General features: G+C 41.3%; 1 protein-coding gene across 2 annotated transcripts in view; it reads left to right on the top strand.

Moving 5' to 3' along the window:
* The window catches only part of ELMO1 (engulfment and cell motility 1), a gene marked incomplete at both ends in the record, with an annotated part of 466,567 nt that overhangs the window by 56,759 nt on the left and 383,912 nt on the right, over positions 1-25,896 (top strand). For both annotated transcript variants that reach the window (XM_079711467.1, XM_079711468.1), the window contains 3 exons: positions 2,963-3,013; positions 12,840-13,009; positions 24,577-24,612. In XM_079711467.1, the coding sequence (XP_079567593.1) occupies positions 2,963-3,013; positions 12,840-13,009; positions 24,577-24,612 (257 nt within the window). The remainder of the gene's footprint in view (positions 1-2,962; positions 3,014-12,839; positions 13,010-24,576; positions 24,613-25,896) is intronic.

Here is a 25,896-nt window from a genome sequence, read left to right as displayed (position 1 = left end):
CGAGACGGAGGTCATTTGAACCCAGCCCTGCCTGTCAGTGGTTTTAACACTGCTTTTGTTTTAAACAATCCTCAAGACCCTTTCTTCAAAGAACTCCTACTTGGGTCCCAGAAAGTCAGGAGTCAACGTTGTAGGAGCCCACATGGGGGCCTGGAAGTCAACTGCTTGAGGTCACCCCGGCCGTACTCCCACCTGGTGCCCCGTGCCCAGGGCATCCCAGGGAACACCTGGGCATCTGCAGAGCATTTGTTTATAGCATTCTTACTTCTTTGCTCTCATATATGTTGACCAGGTGATGAGCTCTCCCCCTTGAAGATAAATGCAAGATCTAGATCTTCTTACCTTTTCCAGAGAGAGCACAGCATCTGGTGTCAGATATGTTCCCCACCCTGATGAGTGTGAGTCCGCCCTTCCCCCTCCATAATGTTGGGCAAATAATTTATCCTCTTGGTAGCTTTGGTTTCTTATCTTTAAAATGAGCATCAAGTTATTATGATGGTTAAATAAGCATTCCAACAAAAACCAAAAACCCTCACCCCAGTACCTTTCAATAAATGTTAGTTTATTGCTTTTATTAGGAATGCTTCATCGTCACTCCTAATTTTCATGAGGAGAGATTATTGCTAAACCCTCCTGGTTTCTTCATACCCTCTTTCCCTACTTGATTCGTTATTTGGGAAGAGTAAACTGGACCCCCTTTTCCTCTTGGGAAGGAACTTGCCTTTGGTCTTACCTCAACGGGTATGTTAATCTGAGGGTTTAGTTATCTGTCTGCTGGTTCTCACTCTCAGCCTTGTGTTCACTAATCACTAATAAAGGAGGTATTTTAGTCTTTCATCTTCTGACTGTCTTTCATTTAGAACCTGACAGGAAAGAGGTATGCTATGTGTTTGGCTTCCTTAATTCTATAATTACTATTTGTGGTCTTCCTCTCCAATTCTCATAGAGGCATAGAATTTTAGAGTTGAAAGGAGTTTTTTTTTTTTAAAGACTGAAATTCATTTCACCATCTCATACCTGAGCCTGGCTGCCAGGTGGCTATTCAGCCCTTGCCTGCACACTTCGGGTAATGAGGACCTTGCTCTCTCAAGAGGTGGCCCAGGGTGTCTGCCTGGGGATGCTCTAGATTGCGCTGAAATTGCCCGAGGAAGGTTTGAATCTGGCAGTATGGAGTTTTCAGGCCTGAACTCAGTATAAAACGTTCAGATTAGGTTTTCTTTGGGAGGGAGTATTGGCCTGAAGCCTGTTTGCTTTCAGATAATTCTTTTACAAAATTCATTTTCCAATAAGTAGTCAGAATTGGCTGAGGGAGAGTGTGAGTGTTCTTTGTGTTTTTGGCATCTCATCCTGAGAAATTTCCCACCAGTTCAGCGTGCCTGCTGCATCCTGAGCAAATTCTAGCTTGGGACTTGTCTGAAACAGTACAGGAGAAGGGCCCACAAGGCACTTTATTAACCTCCTGGCCTCAGTGCTCCAGGGTGAGGGATGTGGTATTGTGACTCCCAGAAGGCCAACTCCTGAAAGCTGAGCATGGTGCGTACTCTGGTGGCAGAAAAGAAAACTACCAGTGAAATTCTCCCTTCAATGCCAAAGATGCTAAGTGAAAGTTTCAAGACACTCACCTCAAATACACTTGCCAAATGGAGATGGACTGATCTGGGATCTGCTCATTTATGCTCTTTGTTCTTAACTTCAAGGCAAAATGCAGTAGGGACCAGCAAATGTTAAGAAACCAGGTTCCTTTCTAACCTTTCATTTAAAAAAGAACAGCTTTATTGAGATATAATTCACGTACCAAAAAACTCACCTTATAAAGTGTTAAATTCATTGGATTTTACTATATTCACAGATTTCTGAAATCATCACCATAATCAATTTTAGAACATTTAATCACCCCCCCAAACCCCCTGCATCCATTATCACTCACTCCCAAATCCTCCTCCGCCAGCCCTTGGAAACCATTAATCTGCTTCCTGTTTCTATGGATTTGCCTCTTCTGATAAATGGAATCATAAAATATGTGGCCTTTGCCTCTAGACTCTTTCACTTGATGTTTTCAAGATTCATCTACGTGGTAGTGTGTATCAATACTTCATTTCTTTTTATGGCCTAATAATATTCCATTATATGGATTTACCACATTTTGTTTATCTAGTCATCTGCTGATGGACATTCAGGTTGTTTACACTTTTGGCTATTATGAATAACATTTCTCTGAACATTCGTGTACAAGTTTTTATGTGGACATATAGTTTCGGTTCTCTTGGGTGTATATGTAGGAATCGTATTGCTGGGTCATGTTCCCTTAATAACCTTTTTAAATTGCTTTTTTTGATTGCTATCCTTGGGCCCCATATTCCTGTTTTCTGGGTTTATATTCACTTCCTCTGTACTGAATGCTGTCCATGACTTGGTATAAAGAAACAGAACAGAAATAGACTCACGGACTTTGAAAACAAACTTATGGTTCCCAAAGGGGAAAGGTCGGGGGGGGGGTGGCGGGGAGGGATGAGTTAACAGTATGGGATTAACATATACACACTACTATATATAAAATAGGTAATCAACAAGGACCTACTGTACAGCACAGGGAACTCTACTCACTATTCTGTAATAACCTATATGGGAAAAGAATCTGAAAAAGAATGGTTATATGTATATGTATAACTGAATCACTTTGCTGTGCACCCGAAACTAACACAACATTGTAAATCAGCTATACTCCAAAATAAAATAAAAATTAAATTAAACAAAAAGAATTGAAGGGAAAAAAATAAAGTTAATACATCTGGGACCCAGTTTAAAGTTCTTTGTGAAATAACTAAAAATTACTCAAGTGAGAATAAACTGAATCATATGAATGCTTATTATATAGAGTCTCTGCTAGATTATATTTACCTTTGTTCTCTTCTTTCCCAAGCGTCCACTTGAAGATTTACAAAGATTTTTTTTTCTTTTCCAGAATCGCAATGAAATAAAAAATGGCACTATCCTTCGATTAACCACATCTCCAGTAAGTTGATCTTTGTTTGTAGCTTTCTAGTAATGTCTTTGATCTGCAGTTTGTTAAAAGGATTATGGGATGTTAATTTTTCACGGTGACTTTTGTGTGAAACAAAAGATCTTTGGACGGTCCTCATATTCTGGACTGGCAGGAATGCCCCTCCTTCTATTTCCCATTACAGAAAGGGCAGTTTTTGTTCCAGGTTATGTGCAAGTAAATTGACCTTAAAGATTGAGTTTTGGGGTCATCTCAGCAATTCTCATATTACAGATGGGATAACTCAGCTGTACTGATCGGTTTTACCTACCTGTCCACAGATCCACCCAAGGCCATCTGAACAAATTCAGACAACAAACAAAGGAAACAAAACTAGAGACAGCCCATTACTTCCCTTTGAAGTCAGAGGGTGTGTCTGTGTGTGAAAGAGAGAGAGAGTTTAAGCATTTTCTAGTTTTGGTCAGTTATTATGGCAATTCATAAAAATATAGTTTAAGAAATGTTTGCCACTTAACGCCGTTTCACCGACAGCTGATTCTAGAAAAAACAAAACAAAACACTTCAAAGTCTTCCAGATAAAAGCTGCTAAACAAAATGCTACAGTATATTTAGATTACTATAGCCGACTGTGTTGCTTATCTTGATCTTTCTTGCTGGCTTATAGATACTTTGGGTAGTAACATTAGCATATTTAAACTACGTATTTTTCACAGTGCATTTTATCTCTTTCCTAAAAAATAATCTGCACAAAATACACCAAGTGTTTCTATTTTCACTCTGAATATGTGATGAAAACTGTGTCTAGCTCTCATTTTCAGTTTCCACTGAAGCCATGTGGTAGGCTAAAAATAAATATAAAAATTGGGAAAAGCATCTGGCTAAAATTAAATTGTGGGTACTGTAACCACCACAAATTCTTCTTGTCAAAAATTACATTAGAGAGGCTTACAAACTCCTGAACATTTTACCCAGTAACATTTTGAGCCTAAACACAGTGATGGACTCCATAAGAATATGTTGCTGGCATTGGCTGAACTGTCTTTTGGTACCTTCTTTTCCACTTAATGGGAATTATGATTCATACTCATTTTTCAGTGGCTACATGATGAGCTGAGACATTTTTGTCTGCCTTAGCGTTGATCTTCTTACTTTAGTCAGCATGAATTCATGTTAATTTGACCTTTAGAGACCATGGTTTCATTTGGGTTTTGTAGTTCCTATTTATCCTGCTGAAATTATTCATCTCCTTGATGGGCAGAAAGAGTACACCTTGCCTTTTGTTTCCTCTCAGAATTAGAAAGGCACTGCTTTTTAAAAAAATCTAGGCCTTCACTAAATGAAGTCAGTTCTCTTTTTTATTTGCCATGGGTTCATGAACAAAATTTCTGCAGCGCTAAGCTACTCCTTGAAAGAATGTTAGGTGTTTGGCAGGGTGGAGTTTGTCAGCATCTGGAAAGTCAAGTACTAACACCATGGCATGACTTGGCATCACTGGGGACAATGGAGCTTGTGCCCTTCATATACCCAGCACAGTGAATGGAGAGATGTGAAAGCCAGTGCACAAGGCAATATTATACGATGGAATTCACTACAAGAGATTGGTTTACATTTTCCAGAGGACAGTGGTCCCCAAACCTGAATCATTGGTAGAATTTTTTAAATGCTGATGTCTGAGCCTTTAAAGAGAAGCTGAATAATGGTATCTAGGAATAGGGTCCAGGCACCTGCAGTTTAAGTAAGCATTTATGGTTTGACTGTAGCCACAGGGTATAGAATTGGGAATTACGCTATAATCAAGATAGTTTGGATCTGTAAACTTCACTTGTTGCTGGTAGACTTTTTAAAAAATTATTTTGTGTTTGACTGAAAAATATGGGTCAGCATATGCTAACTCTTTCACTTTTTACATACACAATAAAAATATATTAAAAAAATAGCTGTCTCTATTAAATTTGCTAGGAAAACTGGCAAGCAGTGTTGTGCTAGCTTTTACAAGTCCTTTCATCTACCTCAGCTAAACTCTCCCTGTAGCCAGAGAAGACGCACACATGCCCACACTCGTACACACATGCATACACACACTCTTGTTTTAGGCAATGTGCAGCTGGGCTGAGTCTCACCTCCACTCTATCAATGATGGTATTTTTGTTGATGGATTTATTTTCAGTCCTCCTCTATATAGAGCCATCCTTTCTGGATTGTTCCTAGCAAAATAGGGCATTAATAAGAGAAGATCGAAGAAAACAACCTACATTTTTATTCTTTTAAAAGTCCAACACTTGGCTTATGGTCTTCCTCTGCATTGCACATCTTTAGACAATCTCTCTAGTAACCATCTTAAACATGTATCTTTTTTAGGTGTCCTGTCCTTATCCATGTCTCCAGTATCATGAAAATCTAGCCATGAACATACTCAGAGAATGTGTGCAAATGTGTGTGAATTTCTGAGCATTTCAGGGTTTGGAGACCTTCAGGTTGTGCAGCTAAGTAGTGTTCCCTTGTACCTGCCATGATAATAATACCTATGGAAATCTAACCTGAGGTCACACGTTGCATAAAGCATATTTTACATAAATTTTGGCTATTGTTCCTATTAGAAGAAGCTTGCGTTCCCAGACCATTGTTTTCACTTTCCTGAAATTTTTGTTTTAAAAAGTTTTCACAGTAAATATATTTGTAATCTTGGAGTGTGGAAAGCTACTCTAAGTAGGACACAAAACCCAGAAGTCATAAAGAAAAAGATTGATAAATTTGACTACCAAAAAGTAAAAACAACCCCACAAAACCTTCATGTTTGGAAAGTATTCCAGAAACAAAGTCAAAAACAGCAAATTAAGGAAAACAATTGGCAACTTGCATGATAAATAGAGGGCTGATTTCTCAATTTGCAGGATCTCTTATGAATAAATTAACTGCCCCAAAAACAGATGGCCAAAAGCTATAAACAAAAATGATTTCTTTCTCTCTCTTGATCTATAAATCTCTATATATAGTCTATCTATAGATATATATAGATAGATGGATCTGTATAGATCTATATATGGCTATTTAGCTATAGCTGTATAGATCTATATAGATATAGATACATATGAAAGAAAAAACTCAATCTTTCTCTCAAAAGAGATGAAAATCTACACTCCTAGATAATCAAGGTGTGAGGCAAAGATGCTGTGGTGTCAAGAGTATAAATTGGTATAGCCTCTTTGGAGGGCAATTTAGCTGTATCCACCCAAGCTTAAAATACATATGTCTTTGTCCTAACAATTTTACTGCTGGGAATTTATCCAGTAGATAGACTCACAAAAGCACTGCAGGACACACACACACACACACACACACACACACACACACACCATACACACCCATACAGGGCTGTATGCATCATTGCTTTCAGTAATCAAAAACTGAAACCTGTTAACTGTCTATCAGTTGGGACTAGTTAAATGCATTAGGTAATAACCATGTGATAGAATACTGTGTAGCTGTAAAAAAGAATGTGTCGTGCTGCCTCAGAGGCATCTACAAATTTTATTATTGAGTGCAAAAGCAGGTTGCAGAACATTGTGTATGGAGTGACAGCGTTATGCACAGGGAAAGGAGGTGTATGTATGTTGATAAAAGGATAAAAATGATTCTCAAGGGACACAAGAAACTGTTAACATTAGGCTAACTTTATTTATTGTTTTATAACTTCTGGTAATACTTACATATTTCTATACCATGTGCTGGCGTTATTTTTAATTAAATAAATACACACACAAATACATACCATAATGTCACTACAGTATACAAGAGGTGAATCATAACATTCCATGCTAAAACCATTCCAGTATTCCAAACTATTAGATTTTTAAGAGCTGTTTTATATATGACCTGAACTCTTGCCTTTTATACCTCATTTGGCCCGTGTGGACATATTAAATAAAACTGCTCATCAAGTATCTACTGTTGCTTTGTCAGCTCTAAGCATAACCCTGCCTTTCTGCTCTCTCTCGTTTGGGGAAATGATATTAGAGGCATCTGGGTCAGAGGGCTTGTCACACTGATTTTGGGGGCCAGTTACCCTAGCTAAAAGAAAAGCAGTGTTATTTCAGTCACTCTGTGGATTCAGGTTATCAGAGATTCTTAACAGGGAGGCCATTAAAATTTTTGGAACCAATTTCTCTCCACGGAGCTGAGAAACTTGAAACGAATTGTAAGCTGTCTTAAGTTCTATTTCTCTCCATTGCCCTATGAGCCTAACTTAGAGAGAAGCCAGTGGAGGCTCTTAGGCAGAGGAGTGACAAGATCACTCTGGCTGCTGCCCAAGAACAGACTGTACGTGGCAGGGGGACAGGTTAGGAGTTCAGGGCAGCAGTCCCGGCAGGAGATGAAGATGGTGTGGGCTGCCTGCGTTGTAAGGACGTGGAGGGTCTGAAGGAGTGTTAGAGGGCAAGCGCTAGCACTTCCTGATACTTTGGATGTGGTGCCCCTTGAGAGAGGCCGTGAGGATGGCCCGGTATTTGGGCACAATAAACAGTAGTGCTGTTTACTGGAATAGAAAGTTTGGGAAGGGGAAAATGAAGAGTTCGAGATGCCTGTTATGTGCCCATGAGAACAGCATGTCAACCAGGCAGTTAGGAATGTGTGTCGGGCAGCCTGGAGAATACAGGTGTGCCAGTCATCACAGGTACGTGGAGTGGAAGGCCATGCGCTGGGTGAGGTTGTCCGCCACAGGGAAGGCAGGGCCCTGGGCACACTCTCAGGTTTGGAGGAGGAGCTGGCCAAGAAGCCAACAGAAGAAAGTGCCTCAAGGAGAAAGAAAGGAACACTTAGGTGTGCTGAAGGCTGCTGAGACAGTAGGAAGATCAGATGAGCGAGGAGGGTGTGCTGCACAGAGGTATTGGTAGCAGCATGGAGATGTGCCCATGCTATCCTATATTCTCTGAAAGCTTCATTTTTAATTCCATATGATATTTCATCCTATGACTGTATCATGAGTTATTTAACCATTGTCCTATTGTTGAACATTGTGGTGGCTTCCAGGGTTTGAATATAATGCTATTTTGAGAGCTCCAAAGGTACCACACAACTGTCTAGATATTTAAATGCATCCTTTCAGTCAGGGATGCTCATCACCACCCAGGATTCCTCCAGCTCTGCTGCTCATGATCTCCTGAGGCCGCCTGGCCCAGTCTGCTTGACTGTCCTCACCTCCTTCCACTTTCTCCTTTGCTCTCCAACCCCAGATACACTGGTCCTCCTTCCATCCCTCCAGACATGACAGCCTTGTTCCTCCTGTTCCTCCTTTGTACTAACCATTCCTGCTGCCCAGAATATCTTCCTCGGCCCTTGCCTGATGTGCCTGACTCCTTGTCAATCAGATCTCTGCATCAATGTTGCTTTCTTAGGCTGCTTGTCCCTGAAAACCACTCCATCTTAAAAAGCCACCCGTCACTATCTCATTCCTCTTTTAAGTTTTGCTATGAACTCATCGATATTTAATTTCTTACTGTTAATTTGTTTTATTGTCTGCCCCCCACCTCGAGGATGTAAGCTTGCTCCAGGAGGGCAAGAAGCTTGCCTCCTGTTTGTTGCAGAATCCTAAATATATAGAACAGTGCCTGGGTCAGAGTAAGCTTCCAGGAGTATTTGTTGAATCAGTGAGTGAGGATTCTGTCTTTGATTTTGAAGGGGCATAGCTTCATGGATAACTGTAAAGACTTGTCTGAATATAGGCCAAGTGAAATTATGTGCCGAGTAATCTTTGGCAAATAACTGATGTCAAAAAAGTAAGTTTTTCTTACACAACCCCAGTATCTTAATAATAAAACGTATTCTCACATTATTTTTTCTAATAAAAGTTTCACATCCACGTTATTTAGAAATTAAAGAAGGTAAAAAGAATACATATCTCTACCTGTTCCGGTTCCACCTGGAAAAATATTGCATTAAAAATGTCCCAGCAGTTTGATGTATAATAATATTTTGATTGGGGCTCACATAGGGCATTAACATCTATGGAGCAAACTTTCTCTAGGCAGACTTCATGACAAGGGTTCCTGCCCACCTGAGGAACAATCTATGACTCCGTGGGTTGGGGGAACCCTAAACGTGATCTCATCACAGTTCCTCAGTGTACCGATGAGGAAAATGAGGCCCAGAGATTAAGAGACTTTCTCCAAGGCACCAGAACTAACCAGTGACAGGGCTGGAAGTAGCCCGGCTTCTCACTCGTAGTTCAGGGAGCTCTCCACCGCAGCCCGCCAAGCTGGCCATAACCCTCCCATCCTCATGAATGGTGTGTCCCCTCCGGTGGTTTACTTATGTCCTGAAACCACAAGGAAAACTTACCCAACACCAGATGCCTTGGGAACTTGACATTTTTATGAAGAGTTGACTTCTTAGATGATGGCACTCAGGGAAGGAAGAAGGTCTGCCCTTAAGGATAAGAACACCTCCAAGAAAACAGGACATATTGTTTTCAGGCACTAGGTCAAGTGCAGGAGAGTTGTGGACTGTTCCATAGAAACTTCTCAGGTGATTGCATCTATGAACTGGATGTTGCAGTCTGACACAATTTGGAGCCTTTATTACTGTTACTGGGAGTAACTCTTTGGCTGAGACCCCAGCAAGTCAGAGTATCACTTTGTTGTACTGGTGTGTGACTGTCCTGGTAAAATATTTTTGATTTCCACAGCAGCAACCGATTAGCAGTCCTAGGATTTGTGACTATTTGGTCTTTTAAAAAAATTTTTTTATTAGAGTACAGTTGATTTACAACATTGTGTTAGTTTCTGCTGTGTATTAAAGTGATTCAGTTATACATATATATAAATTCTGTTTTATATTCTTTTCCATTTTGATTTATCACAGGATATTAAATATAATATAGTTCCCTGTGCTCTACAGTGGGACCATGTGGTTTATCCATTCTATGTATACTAGTTTGCATCTGCTAACCCCAAACTCCCCACCCACGCCTCCCCCAGCCATCTTCCCCCTTGGCAACCACAGGTCTGTTCTCTACATCTGTGAGGGGCTGTTGAGTCTTAATTCTTCTGCTCAGGACACTTGTCCTTTCCAGGTTTCTGTTGTTGTCTCTCTTCACTTCTACTATTTTCAATTAATTCATTCATGAACTTCTAAGTAGGTAACATTTCAAGCACATACAAAAGCAGAAAGAATGGTATAATAAATCTCATCTACCTAGATCTTATAATTATTGATTCATTCTTTCTATTTTCTTAGCAAATGTTTCTGCTGAGAAATGTACCCTTTCAAAAGGGCGAGTAGATTGTCTTTTTGCTCCAGGAAGCCACGAGGGGCTTCTGGGGCCCCAGCTGGAGAAGATGAGATGGTGATTAGAAGACAGAGGCAGAGCCCATGAGCCCTGTGGGGCTGGGCCACACCTCCATCATCACTTTAAGACACAGTATCGTGGGAGTTTTAGAACAGCGGTTCTCAGCATGTGATGCCAGGATCATCATCAGCAGCAGCACCTGGGAGCTTGTTAAACATGCACTTTAGGGGCTTCCCTGGTGGCACAGTGGTTGAGAGTCCGCCTGCCGATATAGGGGACACGGGTTCGTGCCCCGGTCCGGGAAGGTCCCACATGCTGCGGAGCGGCTGGGCCCGTGAGCCATGGCCGCTGAGCCTGCGTGTCCGGAGCCTGTGCTCCGCAACGAGAGAGGCCACAACAGTGAGAGGCCCACGTACCGCAAAAAAACAAAAAACAAAAAAAACATGCACTTTAGGGGGCTCCACCTCAGCCCTACAGAAACAAAAACTTTGGGTGGAGCCTAGGTAGCCATGTTTTAAGAAGCCATCCAGGGGGTTCTCATGCACGACACAGTGCACTACTTTAGAGCCTGTTCCCAGAGTCCAGCTGCCCAGGCTCTATCTTAGCTCCAGCATGGACAAGCTGTGTGACCCTGGGCAAGTTACTTAACTTCTCTACACTTCCATTTCCTTTGTAAAATGAAGATAATGAAAGCTCCTGCCTGATAGATTGAATGAAGTCCTTCAGGAAGATATTTTGAATAGTGGCTCACAAAAAACACTAGGTGGGAATTCCCTGGCAGTCCAGTGATTAGGACTCTACACTTTCACTGCCGAGGGCCTGGATTCGATCCCTGGTCAGGGAACTAAGATCCTGCAAGCCACGCAGCGCAGCCAAAAACTGAAAATCACTAAGTAACTGTTAGCTGTTTCTATTAGTGGTATTAACAGCACCAAACACTATTAATTATGACAATGAAATCATTTTTGAGTCCTCATTATTATCATAATCTCTATCGTAAATGCAGACTTCCTGCTGGGAGAAAAATATATTTTTCAAGGAATTCAAAGTGACTCACTTGGTTTGAATATTGTATGTTACTGTTAATGCTGTATCTCCATTTGAAAATTTTGGAGAATGTTACATCTTTGAACAATGGAAAAAGATAAATAAAGTGATTCTCCCTTTCTAAAAAATGGAATTTAGGGTTTGAGCCATTTGTCAGCTATGTGGGTATCAGTGAATGAGTAGGAAAGGTTCTTATTCTCCTGCACTTTCCTTTGCTTCCTTCTTCTACTCTAGTTTCTGATGCAAAGTGTCAAGTTTTGGTTATACTTACATGGGAGACCACAGTATATGTCTCTGACCAAGTGGTAGGAGTATGGGTTTCATCTGTCTTGGTCACTGAAGGCTTGCATTGGTTTCCCTGCTGAATCCCCTTCGTTCTGTGGGGCTGCTTCCAGGTGACAGTGAAGGGGAGCTGGACAGGGGGGAAGGGGGCACTCGGGGTGGAGTCCCTTTGCTCTTAGTTCCTGTGTGGATTCTATTTTTTCTGCTCTGCAATCTTAGCCTTGTTATAGTTCACATGGGGCTCCTCTGATATCTCTAATCAGTTTCTGTTTGGGGGAAGATGCCTCATTGTTGGGATCAAATATACCTTCTTCCCCTTTCTCTGAAATATGACAAGTTTCAAAGGAGAATATGAGAATGGCAGAGTGCTTCAACCATTGCAGTTTTGAGTTAATAACTACAAAGATATTCAGTTATTTCTATTAAGCAAAAACACAGGCAGAAAAATGTATTATCTTATTTTTCCTACTGTCTGTCCCAACTGAAAGGTAGATATGGAAACCTTTACTGGGTGAATGAGAAATACAGAAGACACATTATTATCTAGAAGTTCAGCTCCTCCAGTATACTTCTGTCCTGCATGTAGAAGCAACATGCAAATGCCTTAAAAAGGGGAACTTTAATTGGAGACAAAGCTGCTAATTTGGTTGCCTAATTATTTTGTTTTAAATTCACGCAGTAAATAGCTAATGCATGTGAAACACGTGTTGTTGAAAAGTGGAATTTACAAGCCCCATTGTGTTGTGCTGGAAGACTTTCCATAACCCCGAAAGATGATTTGGGTGTCTAATGAAGCTTTTGAACATTGTGTGTAGGCAGTTATTACTCAGAGTATTGACTGAACGGGTGAACATGCTGTATAAATTTGTGTAATTGCTTAATTAAGCAAATAGCTTTCTGTCATTTATAGATAATAATTTCACTTAAAAAGTAAACATTCTCCCCATTTTACCCTCCGCACTGCCATACCCGCTCCGTTTCTGGGGTTTTACTGTTCTTGGGCTTTTGCTTTTCCTTGAGATGGAAATATGGGTCCTGTCAAAAGAGGGCAACTGATTCCCGCTGTGAAATTGACAGGCATTGCCTGAAGTTGGAGTCATTGGTTTGTAATACTCATCTAGTCTTGTGCTTTTGGCCTTTGAATCTTCATTTCTCAATGAGATGTTAATAATTTGTCTGTTGTGGTTTCCTCCGTGAACACTGTGCTTTGTTTTTGTCCCCGGTGAGGCTCAAAACGCCCACCAGCTCCATGAACGAATCCAGTCGTCGAGTATGGACGCCAAGCTGGAGGCCCTGAAGGACTTGGCCAGCCTCTCCCGGGATGTCACGTTTGCCCAGGAGTTTATCAATCTGGATGGCATCTCTCTCCTCACGCAGATGGTGGAAAGCGGCACTGAGTAAGCATCTTTTACCTAGACTTCCAGTCTGTCCTGTACTTTGTAACGTTTTGGGTATTTGTTACTTTTCTTGTACTTGCAATTTCTAGTTTTAAATGCCAGAAATTGTCTAGGCTCAGGGAAAAAAAAAATGGCGTTTAAGATAATGTGTGGGCTGTGGTTTCGTAATGTAATATCACTATGTTCTCCACCCACCAACTAGCCATTATCTAAGACAATCTCTGAAATTTTAGATTTACAAGGAAAAATATTAGTCATTATCTCTAAGGGCGATTCCAACACAAATTATAATTCTTCAAAATATAAATTCCTCACATCCTTTGCTTGTCCCTAAAAAAAATTTTCCTTCCCTGACTCCATTTTTTTTAAAAGTTAGAATACCTCCTCATGTTTCAAAGTCTTAAACCAGGTCAAAATAACATCCCTGAAGTAATTTTTAAAAAAATTAACACTTGACTGATGAAATACATGTTCTTAATTATTTATCATTAAGTACAATAATCATTTATTAGGTACCCATTGTGTGCAAAAAAGTGGAAGTTGGGAAAATTTTAAATGATGTGAACCTTGCCATCTAAATATTTATGGAGGCAGAATTCAGTTGAGGTACAATTCCTCCTGAGGGCTGGGAGTCTAGAGGTTGGACCAGTTACATCTCATGGAACCTTATGGGGGGTGGGGGGGGAGGTATCAGTGAATGGGCCTTGAAGGAGTTTGAGTTCAACCATGAGCAAGGAAGGAATGGGCATTGGGGAGCTCACCTTCTCAGGGTAGGGTTTGATCTCTGGTGTGATTCTCTGGCTACAGAGCCAGATGGGTCTAGCTTTTACATGTGTGGACAGATAATTCCCTTGACCACAGAATACCAGGGTAGGGTCCACAGGACACTGCTCATTTCCATATAGTCATGTGCAACTGGTAAAGACTGTTAGAGCATGCCAGTTAGAGCATGTGAGAATGCTGAGTCAGCTAACTACATAGTAATATGCTAAATAAATAATGTGCAGAGTTGAGATAGGTATTTGTTAGGAAAGAATAAATAGCACTTAGAATTGGGGTGTAAACCTGGGCCAGTTAAATCTCTCTTCAGTACGTGGTGATTTAAAGAATGACCTGCTGGCTGTACATGGTAGAAACCTATCTTGGCCCACTCCCTTCCTTCCTTCCTTTCTTCCTTCCTGTCTCCTCCTACACTTGGCATTATTTAGCCTCTGTAGTTGGCACTAATGAAGATTCTTTTTTTTTCCTCATTCAAAGAGAGCATGTTTTATAACAGCAAGAATATCTCCTGTATAAGAATGTTCTCTAGAGTTTGGAGTTGGAGGCCTTCACAAAGAAGTAGAGAAAATATCTAGGAGTGAATGGGGGCAGGGCAGTCAAATCCAAGAAGACTGACAAGCAGGACTGGGTGATCTGGAAAGGCTCAATTGTAGACAGGTATCATTTATTTTTTTAATGATGACTAAAACTCTGCTTATTACATTTTTGGCAAACATCAGCTTAGAGTAGGGCAGAGAATCTCAAATTCTGGGTGTTATCAGAATCCAAAGTGGTTACTGAAAAATTGGGGTTGGAACTTGAAACAGCTTGAGGGAAGTTAAATTAGTTTAGGGATCCAAGAGACTGGCCCAAGGAAAAGGAGAAAGAGGGTTCTGTCTTTGTTGGAAGCTCCAGCTGATATTTAGTGTAGAGCGTGTCAGATCCCTCATTCCTTGTTACTAGTGAGCAGTGGATCGTGAGTTGTGATTACAACCACCTTCCCTGGTAACTGTGGACAACTTCATGCAACTGCCACATGTGGTGGGCCCCTCTTCACGCCCACCACTGCTTCAGGTGGGACGGTGAGCCCTGGGAGCTTCTGCCTCCATCACATTTACAAGGTGTTAGATAAAAATGTAAAACTGTCCTCATGTTTATTGATTTATCTAAGTCCCAGCCATTGATGTATCAAAAACACTGCATCAGAGCCAGTGATAATGGAACCTGCTAATATTAGGTGGTTCTGCCACAGATACCTAAGTATCCAGGGGCTTAAGCTCTGGAATATTCAGAATGACATTGTGTTAATACTTCCAGATTTATCAGAATTGCAATCATAATTACAATTACAATGGTACATACGCTGAAAGCCAGAGTCCATGTGATACGCGCCCTGAATAGAGGACTGGAGCTGAGCTCCAGTACCTCTGGAGGTTGGCAGTTATATATTTAACAATGAGGGAAAATGCATGTTAGGGGCTTTACTTTTTTAGTTTCTCATTATATTTGTTTGCTAGTGCTTCCATAACAAAATAGCACAGACCAGGTGGCTTAAAGAACAGAAATTTATATTCGCACAGTGCTGGTGGCTGGAAGCCCAAGATCAAGGTGTTGGCAGGCTTGGTTTCTTCTGCAGCTCTCTCCTTGATTTGCTAATGTCCACCTTCTTCCTAAGTCCTCACATCATCTTTCCTCTGAGCATAAGCATCCCTGGTGTCTCTTTGTGTGTCTAAATTTCCTCCTCTTATAAGGACACCAGTCAGATTGGATTAGGACACAGCCTAATGACCTCATTTTAACTTAATCACCTCTTTAAAGGCTCTATCTCCAAATACTGTCCCATTCTGAGGTACTGGGGGCAGGGATTCGACATATGAATTTGGGGGGGGACACAATTCAGCCGATAAGACTCATCAAAGGGACACTCCCACCTTGTGCTCCAGAAGAGAAGGAGTAAAAACTGATACTATGTATTGTCTTGTCAACATTAGGACTTTTCATCTGTGCTATTGCCTTACTCTATAATTCATCTTGACTTACTGAGTGACCCAAAGACTGATCACTGGGGACAGGAGGTCTGAATTATTTCTCTGTGTTTCACATGTTAATACTGAATTTACTTTATGTGAACCACAGTAACTGAATTCTTTTTTTTCTATAGTGTATCATCCTCATTAATATTTTAATTATTTATAATCTGTAAGCCATCCCAATTTGTTACATGCAGCCAGATTTCAGACAGATGAGCAGAACTCAAGACCAGATCTTGGTTTGCATTGTCTCTTACACTTTCCCATAACACTGTGTTACTGGGAAGGGATGATGTCTCTCTGAATCACCTTGGTGTGTGCCCTCATCACCATTTTATATAAGTTATAGGGCATGCTACACTTAGGGATGGAGGAAAGAGGGCACTGGAGCTGTACAACCTCCTCCATTCCTTCTGCAAGGTCCTGCAATTCATGCTAAGAAGCTGCTCATTTAATGCACAGCTATTTTCAGATCTTTTGCTCAGATGAAAAAGAAAAGAGAAAGACACTTTTCTTATAAGGAAACCCGGCTTCTCAATTAAACTTAAACAAGACTTTAATTAATTAACAGGAAACCTCTGGAATATAAACTGCACAAATTAAATAGGCCCTACAATTTGGAAGGCATTTACTTATGACCCCTGGGCACACTTCCAGCTGGGAAAGGCAGAGGTTTCCTGAGCAGGACCTGTGGAAATTTTTAGGAAACACTGAAGAAATGTAGCTGGAATTTTTCTGCTTACTTTGAGCTGTAATGAGATTCAAAGATAGACTTGCCTGTTTGCCATTGCCCAAGGCTGAGCTTTTAAAGGTCTCTCTCCAGCTGGTACCAGGAGCGACGATGGGGAAAAAATTAGCCACAAAGGAGCAAGGGGAAGTGTCACTTTGGCAGAACACAGTGTCTAAAACTTGAATTTTAATTTTTCCATTCTTGTGGAATTTTGAAATTCCATGTCTAGTTTCAGCTTGAAACGTTGATGTAGAAGCAAATAAATTTGTGGGGAAGCTTGTTTCCCCAAACTGAGCCAGGAAATGGTGCCCATTAAGGAATGGGCAGTGGTTTTTTGTAAAGATTTCTCAGAAATTATATATATTTTTTTATTTGAAAGAAAAAATATTGTACCTGCAACTCTAAATCCATTGTAGTGAATAACACTGCTTTTCTTTGGGTTTTAATAAAACACTGTGTTCTTTGTCTATGCTGCTATGCACATAGACAATTGGACAGTTTACCCTGTGCCCTTCTACTGTTCAACCATCAGAAGAACAGGGGGAACATTTCCAAGAATGAAAGGATCCTTATAGTTTCCCACTTGGCAACATGACAGGAAAATTATGCCCTTGGAATATGAGTAAGCAGTAGCAACACCCTGGCAGAAAAGTTAAGAGTGAAAGAAATTAAATTCACGTATTTACGAAAAACTCATTTTTTTTTGAATTAGCTTTCTCTCCTTAATAAAAAAATATATTTATTGTTTAAAAAATAAATGTAAGTAAGCAGAAGGAGGAGAATAAGAGTCATTTGTAATCTGCCTTTCCAGAGACAAATATTTTTAACATCTTGGTGTATATTGTTTTTGCATATTCTTTTAGATACACACACACACATACACTGGCTTTACAAAAGTAGAATTACATTATTCATGCTCTCTGTAGCCTGCTTTTTGTACCTAACAATATTCCCATGTGATTAAATATTATTCCCCTCATCATTTTTGTTATCTGCCTATTAATTCATTTTTAAAGCTCTGTTGAGGTAGAGTTGATATGCAATGTAATAGGAGAATTTGAAGGATATGCAGAGTAGAGTTAACCATTCCCCTGTTGTTGGATATTTACACTGCTTTCAGGTTTTTTCAAGATTATGAACATTCTCTCATCGGTTTTTCTTTCAGCAGAATCTCTGTGAATATCTGTTCTGTTGGAATAAAATTCCTGATTGAGAGGATATACACATGTTGAAGCTGTGTTAAAATAAGAACAGCCCCATAGCTTGTTTTTTATTTTTTATTTATTTTTTATTTTTTATTTTTTTTGCTTTATAACAAATTTAATCAGTTATACATACACATATGTTCCCATATCCCCTCCCTTTTGCGTCTCCCTCCCACCCTCCCTATCCCACCCCTCCAGGCGGTCACAAAGCACCGAGCTGATCTCCCTGTGCTATGCGGCTGCTTCCCACTAGCTATCTACCTTACGTTTGGTAGTGTATATATGTCCATGCCGCTCTTTCACTTTGTCACAGCTTACCCTTCCCCCTCCCCATATCCTCAAGTCCATTCTCTAGTAGGTCTGTGTCTTTATTCCTGTCTTACCCCTATGTTCTTCATGACACATAGCTTGTTGACGTGTCCTAATTTGTACTTTACCATTCATGTTGGGGGTATGTCCATTCTTAACACCCTGGGCAATACTGGGCTGGCGTTTCCTTAGGGATTCTAGCTTTCCTAAGAAAAATAGCAGTGAGGTATTTGAGGAGCTTTCACTAATCTGGGGAATTTATAAGTACTTTTTATTTGCTTGGTTGGTCATTTCTTCAAAATTGGCTGTATTAGGAACAGGGCAAATAGTCCCGTAGTTGTTTTAGAGATATGTAAAGCCCTTAAGTAATTGTCTTAAAAACAAACCACATTTGCTGTATAAACTATCAATCCCCTCCCCATTCTGTCATATAGATGACACAGATGAGGATGTTTGGGTGTATGTATAGCTATGTGTGTTTGTGTTTGTAAAAACTGTCATTGTTAGCACACGAACAGTTTCATATTGAACTTCGATTATTCAGATCGTTTCCTCCTGGCTGGAATCAGAGCTGTGACTGTTTCTCAGGAGATGTAAAAATTGAGTTATGACCTGAATTAAGCACCCTGAAATGATGTCTTGGCTTTGATGTTGCCTGGCACCCACACTTGAGAATGGATTTGTAGGTTTTATTCATTTAGCAAAGTATATATTATTTAAGTGCTGAATATTCCTGACACTGGGTTAGGCACATGGGTGTATGTGTGTGCATAGAAAATACAAACATGCATATGACAGTTTGCGACTGTGTGACATTTTTTGAAATTTTGTCTTCATACAAAAGATGAATTTCTTTTTTGAAAATAACTTTGTTAACCTCCACGGACATGGATTGTTGGCTCTAACTCATGCTGTCGCTTCTGAGAATTCAGTGTCTCTTATAAGCCTTGGTTGTTCTGGAAGGTCCAGGCCAGGCCAAATTCATCAGCGACTCTTTGCCAGCCGCCAAGCACAGGTCACACCATGTGTGTCTTGCACTTCACCTCGGACAGAGGCCATGGGGAGGAGCAAGTAGCTCCCCAGACAGAGTCGGAAAGAACCTGCTCTGTGTGGTCTGTGGGCCCCAGCTGAGAAGCCTGCTGTGTCTTCCCAGCTCCCTCTGTCTGCTTTCCTGGAGCTGCACTTAGCAGAGCCCAGGGAGTTCCAACTGCAGCAGCCCTTCTGGGGCCCTGCCAGAAATTTGCATCACAAACGCCAAAGGGGCCAACCGTCTAGGGCTTTGTCGGGGGCTGTGTGGCAGAAAATCCCTTATGCTGAACTCCGCCTCGCCATCCCTTTTTGCTTTGTTTCTGTGTCTTTGTCTATCACTCCGGTAATGGAAATGAGAAGGGGTCACACAGCCTGTTTAAAGAAGAGATTATCTTCTGCTAGGGAAAAGGTGCCGTAGCTTGGGCTGAGGTGAGGGGCTTCTGATCACTGTGAAACATCAGTCTTTCGAGAATCATTTGTTCTCCAGATATGTTTCTTTTAAAGTGGGTATATATTGAGAGAGAGAGAGAGAGAGAGAGAGAGAGAAATGCAGTTAGGAAAACAGACATCACAACAAAAAGTTCGTCTTCTGCTTACATTTACTCTGAAGCCAAAGTGAGGAAGTGGAGAAGTAAGAAACACTGTTTAGGCAATGAATTTCTTTCTGCACTCTGGTCAGGGAGAACTTTCTAAGGCCAGGGTCTGCTACAGGGGGTAGAACACATATATAAATCTAAGGATGCTCAGGCCCTACGCGAGAAAGTTATTTTGGAAAATTGCAGCGACTGCTTTATATATTACACACACACACCCCACAAGCATTAATTTTGTAGCAGTTCTGTTAAAAGATGAACTGAGGCATATTAAAAATTTTTACAGTGTATTTGAGCAAAAATCAGTAGAATTGGTCAGTGCCAAACTGGAAGTGGTTAGGAACACTCTACCCACCGGGGCTGGTGGGGGAGAGGGGAGACTCTTGTAGAGAAGAAGCGGAAGCAAAGCAAGGGAGTTGTTGGATTGGCTGTAGTTTAAAGTCCAGTTGGCTGTTTGTGATTGCTTGTCCTTAGGTTTCCATTTCCTAACCTGGAGGCATTTGCAGGTTTAGGGTTTTAGGTTGCTTTTACAGGCCTCCAGAGCATTAGAGCCCCTTCGGTCTAAAGGCATCCTTGTTCAATTAATTTAACAGTTCCAGACTTAATGGAAAAGTTGCAAGATCAAGTTTCACCAGTTGTCCTGTTTGTGTCCTTTACAAAGACCTAACTCCAGAGAGCCCCTTGCACCCAGTTGTCCTGTCTTCTCCTAGTTGTTGCAGGAAGGGGGACCCCTTCCAAGGCCCGAGAGTGGGCTCTTGTCTAACACTCAGAAATGAATTGTCCTAGGAGAAACATGTACTGACAGAGCAAAAGACTTTATTGGAAAGGCGAGTCCGGGCAGAGAGCAGCAGGGTAAGGGAAACTGGGAGAGCCGTTCCTCCACGTGGCTCACAATCTCAGGTTTTATGGCAATGGGGTTAGTTTCCAAGTGGTCTCTGGCCAGTCATTTTTTTTTTTTTTTTTTTTTCACGGTATGCGGGCCTCTCACTGCCGTGGCCTCTCCCGCTGTGGAGCACAGGCTCCAGACGCCCAGGCTCAGCGACCATGGCTCACGGGCCCAGCCACTCCACGGCATGTGGGATCCTCCCGGACCAGGGCACGAACCCGCGTCCCCTACATCGGCAGGCGGACTCTCAACCACTGCGCCACCAGGGAAGCCCTGGCCAGTCATCTTGCTTGTGCTCATGTTTGGTCTGACTCAGGGTCCTTCCTGGTGGCAACGTGCATCTCTCAGCCAAGATGGATTCCAGTGAGAAAGATTCTGGGAGGTTGATGGGACATATGGACTGGCATCTCGTCCCTCCTTTCGGCCCCTCCCGAATTCTCCCGGTTAGTTTTTGGTGGCAGCACCTTGTTTCTTATCAGGACCTCTTGTTGCCAGACAACTCATCCAAGTGGTTATCATTGTGCCTGGCCAAGGTGGGTGGTTTCAGTCAACGGTTCCCTAACATAATCTCATGCAATCTGGAGCTATTCCTTAGTCTTTCCTTTTCTCTCATGGCTTTGACATTTTTTGAGATTATAGGTGAGCCATTTTTAGAATATTCCCCAATTGGGGTTTATTAAAAGGTAATTAATTAAAAGGTAATTATCAGGGAAAGATAAAAGCATGGCTTTCATAAAGATATAAAATTGAATATGTGTTAAAAGAATGTATTTTACTCATCTGATATGAGGGAACCAAGCAGATGTTTTCACCGGTTCAAAGGAAGAGTCAAAAGGGCACAAATTTATATGAAACAGAGCAATGTCGAAATGAATTGCAAATGGAGACAAAACTGGTTTTTCACCTGCAGGGAGGAAGTTAATTAAATCACCACTAGGCAGGACAAAATATACATATGCATCAGTTACCTACAACTTAAAGACAACAGGGCTAGAATCTGATAACCCAGAAGAGTAAGCCATAGACACTGCATAGTTTCCTACTGAAACACGAAGTCCTTTTTCTACAGGTTTCTCCAGTGTTTTCTTCTTTTAGAAAACGTATGTCTTTGGCTAGAATATCACAGATGCTTGTGTTTATTTCATTGCATCCTATTAATGGCACATGATGTCTCTTTGTCTTATTACTGATGTTCACTTTGACCACTTGTTAAGATAGCGCCTTCCTGGTATCTCCCTGTAATGCAATTTCCCCCCTTTGTAAATAATTAAGAAATAATTTTGGAGTAGTTACACCATGGGAAATGGAAAGTGGTACAAATCAGGTTTGTATATTTTCTCCCAGAGATTTGGCGCTTCAACAATACTAACACACCACCCTTTAAAGCAGTGTAGGCCATTTGTTCCGTTTTATTCATTGGCCTATAATTTATCACTATTATTATTTATTTTGATGTCCAATTTGTCCCAGATATGGCTTTGGAAACTTCATCAAGCTGTATTCTGTGTCTTGCCTTGTCTCCCATTATTCTTTGAGCATTTCTGTACTTTTTGGCTCAGCGAAATGTTCCAGGCTTATCTAGATCTTTCCAGCCCTGGACCGAGTCATTTCTCCAAGGATCCCCAGTTACTTTTAGTGGAGAGTAGTGTTTGGCTCTTGCAAAAGGGCCCAAACTCTGCTCAGGCCTCCTTCCCCATGGCCACCTACTTCTTCCACTCTGCCCAATGGCTATTTGAAGGAGAAGGAAAGGAAGCTAATATATATGTGGATGAAAACTGTCCGCCTGCCATATCAGTAAACAAAGGACACTGTGGCCATCAAGTCATCAGCCACTGCAGCTGCCCCCCCCCACCCTGAGGGGGTTCAGGATGTAGAAAAGCAGGATACTGCCCCTAAATCGCTAAGGTGCATGTCAAAGGAATGATTTCAATGAGCCCAGACTGTTGCATCTTCTCATATATGGAAAAGCACTAAATCCATTAACTTAAGATGTCTGGTTTTTCTTTAGTTAACCATAATCCTTTGATGTTCTGACTCCCTGGTTTATTGCAAAACTCCTATGTGTCCCGGCTCCTCCCTTTCCTCTTCGGAGCCGTCCCTCAGCACTATCTGAGAGGCTGCCTCTGGGACTGAGTCCTCAGAAAGTCCACCGAATAAAATATAATTCTCAACTTTTAGGTAGAGCATTTTTTCTATATATATATATATATATATATATATTTTTTTTTTTTAAAAGAAAGGCAGGTTAAGGAGGGGGAAGGGAGCAGGAAGAGGAAGATCACTTTATATGCATTTTTTTTAACTTTATTTTTTTTATTAGTTTCTGCTTTATAACAAAGTGAATCAGTCATACATATATATCTGTTCCCACATCCCTTCCCTCATGCATCTCCCTCCCTCCCACCCTCCCCATCCCACCCCTCCAGGCGGTCACAAAGCACCGAGCTGATCTCCCTGTGCTCTGCGTCTGCTTCCCACTAGCTATCTACCTTACGTTTGGTAGTGTATATATGTCCATGCCTCTCTTTCGCTTTGTCACAGCTTACCCTTCCCCCTCCCCATATCCTCAAGTCCATTCTCAAGTAGGTCTGTGTCTTTATTCCCGTTTTGCCCCTAGGTTCTTCCTGACATTTTTTTTTTTTTTTTTTTTTTTAAAGAAAGGCAGGTTAAGGAGGGGGAAGGGAGCAGGAAGAGGAAGATCACTTTATATACATTTTTAACTCCCCAGTTTTTTTGGGTTTTTTTTGTGGTACGGGGGCCTCTCACCGCCCTGGCCTCTCCCGTTGCGGAGCACAGGCTCCCGACGCGCAGGCCCAGCGGCCATGGCTCACGGGCCCAGCCGCTCCGCGGCATATGGGATCCTCCCAGACTGGGGCACGAACCCGTGTTCCCTGCATTGGCAGGCGGACTCTCAACCACTGCGCCACCAGGGAAACCCTAACTTGTCAGTTTTATCAAATACTAGATCTGATCTTCTCGTGGTCAGTTAGGTTTCTGAAGTGGTTACATTTTATGTGGTGGAAAATGTGAAACTTAACTTCTTCCGAATTGAGTACCTACTCTGCATGTGCCTGACTTTATAGTAGTTGAGTTACAGAGCGAGCCTTTGCCTTCAGGTAGCTGGAAGGGCAGTGAGATGTCCTAAGTTATGCAGCTGATGTATTCTCAGCACTGTGGACATGGGCGCCACCCTCAGTCTGGTCAAGGAAGGGAAATCAGAAGTCAGGGAGGCTGCACAGAGGAGCCTCGAATCAGATGAATTTGGGGTAGGACTTAGCTAGTCTGACAGAGAGGGGAAGGGTATTCCCCCAGCAGAGGGAAGAACACACTTAATGCCAGAGAAATGTGGCAGACTTGAGGAATGGGAAGTGGTTTGATAAGGTTAGAAACACTTGTTTCCTAATCTTCTTGACCTAATCTTTAGTTTTTAAAGAAGCATAATTGTCCTTTTTTACAGACATGTTTTGTTGATTGTGCACTTTTTTTGCAGACTACTATCCCAGGGTTCCATCTGTGGTCCAGGAATTATTGCAGTGTCTCACGGTGTCTTCCTTCAGAAGAAGCATTTTTTTTTTTCTCTTAAGAAAAGAGAAAGAATTAGTGGGCATTTTACCAAAGAAAGATAATCAACTATTTCTCCATTGTTGAGCATGTACTTAAGAACAACTGGACTAGTGTTTTTTGGCTCTTCTTTTTCATTGAAAATATGCCCCTCTTATTTCTAGGGATTTCCCCCTGTTGAATATATACCCATTCTGAGCCAAATGGAGTGTTCTTGTTGCCTTTACTCATAAGTAAATGCAATAGGTTGGTTACAGTGGTTTAATCCCCATCTTTTGATTGTTTCATATCATTAAAAAACACCAATTTATTGCTTGGAGAAATGTTTTGAAATGAATTAAGTTCTCTTAATGACTGTTAAATCTGCCCTATATCTCATCCTGGGCTTTCTTCATGATCTGTAATTTGTGTAAAACTCATTGCTTTCACACATGCTCCTTACATGACTGTTTTTGAATTTTGCAGACGATACCAGAAATTGCAGAAGATCATGAAGCCTTGGTAAGAATTTCTGATGGGTTGATACAGATGATATAACACTTCCTTCTTCTCTGCATAATTAAACCCTGTCCTCTGACTGATTGTGTAACTATGTGTCTAGATGTTTTGAGTAAGTGATTTATTTTTGCTTTCTTTTTAATGTTCTTTTTAAAAATTAATTAATTATTATTATTATTATTATTTTGGCTGTGTTGGGTCTTCGTTTCTGTGCGAGGGCTTTCTCTAGTTGCGGCAAGCGGGGGCCACTCTTCGTCGCGGTGCGCGGGCCTTTCACTATCGCGGCCTCTCTTGTTGCGGGGCACAGGCTCCAGACGCGCAGGCTCAGTAATTGTGGCTCACGGTCCTAGTTGCTGCGCTTCATGTGGGATCTTCCCAGACCAGGGCTCGAACCTGTGTCCCCTGCATTGGCAGGCAGATTCTCAACCACAGTGCCACCAGGGAAGCCCCTTTTTGATTTTCTTATGAGCAGGTTCTTTAAAAATTTATTTCCCTTTTCTATTTGCTTTGTGGTAGAAAGAGTATTTTATGTTTGTAACCATAAAATGATCACATCAGGATTGCTACCCTTCTCCTGGAGCAAGGCTAGGCATAATTTTATGTATTACTTTAAAAAAAAAACTTTCTTTTTTGTGGCCTATGTGATGTTCAAAGTCAAAAGTCTTTGATTTTCTTCAATGGCTTGGTAAGAAAAAGATCTGCATTAAAAAAGTATTTAGGGGGCTTCCCTGGTGGCGCAGTGGTTGAGAGTCCGCCTGCCGATGCGGGGGACGCGGGTTCGTGCCCCGATCCCGGAGGATCCCACATGCCGCGGAGCGGCTGGGCCCGCGAGCCATGGCCGCGGAGCCTGTGTGTCCGGAGCCTGTGCTCCGCAACGGGAGAGGCCACAGCAGTGAGAGGCCCGCGTACAGCAAAAAAAAAAAAAAAAAAAAAAAAAAAAAAAAAAAAAAAAGTATTTAGGGCTGAAGTATGGAATGAAAATTATTTACTTTCAGTCTGAGAATGTGTTCAACCACCTATATATTTGTGAATTGCCTGATAATTATGTCTGGAAATCTTAAAACTTCTTCCTTAGAGTATTCCCTCCTCAGTACCTTTATTATCCACTAAACAAGGTGAGTCCAAAGAGGATCTAACAAACTCTCTATAATAGGTTGAACAAAGTCCCATTTTGCTAAGTTGTTAAGCATACAGCTTCAGTTTGAGAAGGAAGACTGAACAGTATCTGAAAATGTGCACCTTATTTTTTAAGGCTTCAGAGAAAATTCTGATCAGTGTATGATAGTG

This window comes from Hyperoodon ampullatus (assembly GCF_949752795.1).
Source record: "Hyperoodon ampullatus genome assembly, chromosome: 9".
In the NCBI taxonomy this organism is placed as follows: domain Eukaryota; kingdom Metazoa; phylum Chordata; class Mammalia; order Artiodactyla; family Ziphiidae; genus Hyperoodon; species Hyperoodon ampullatus.
This window is presented reverse-complemented; position numbering and strand designations above follow the sequence as displayed.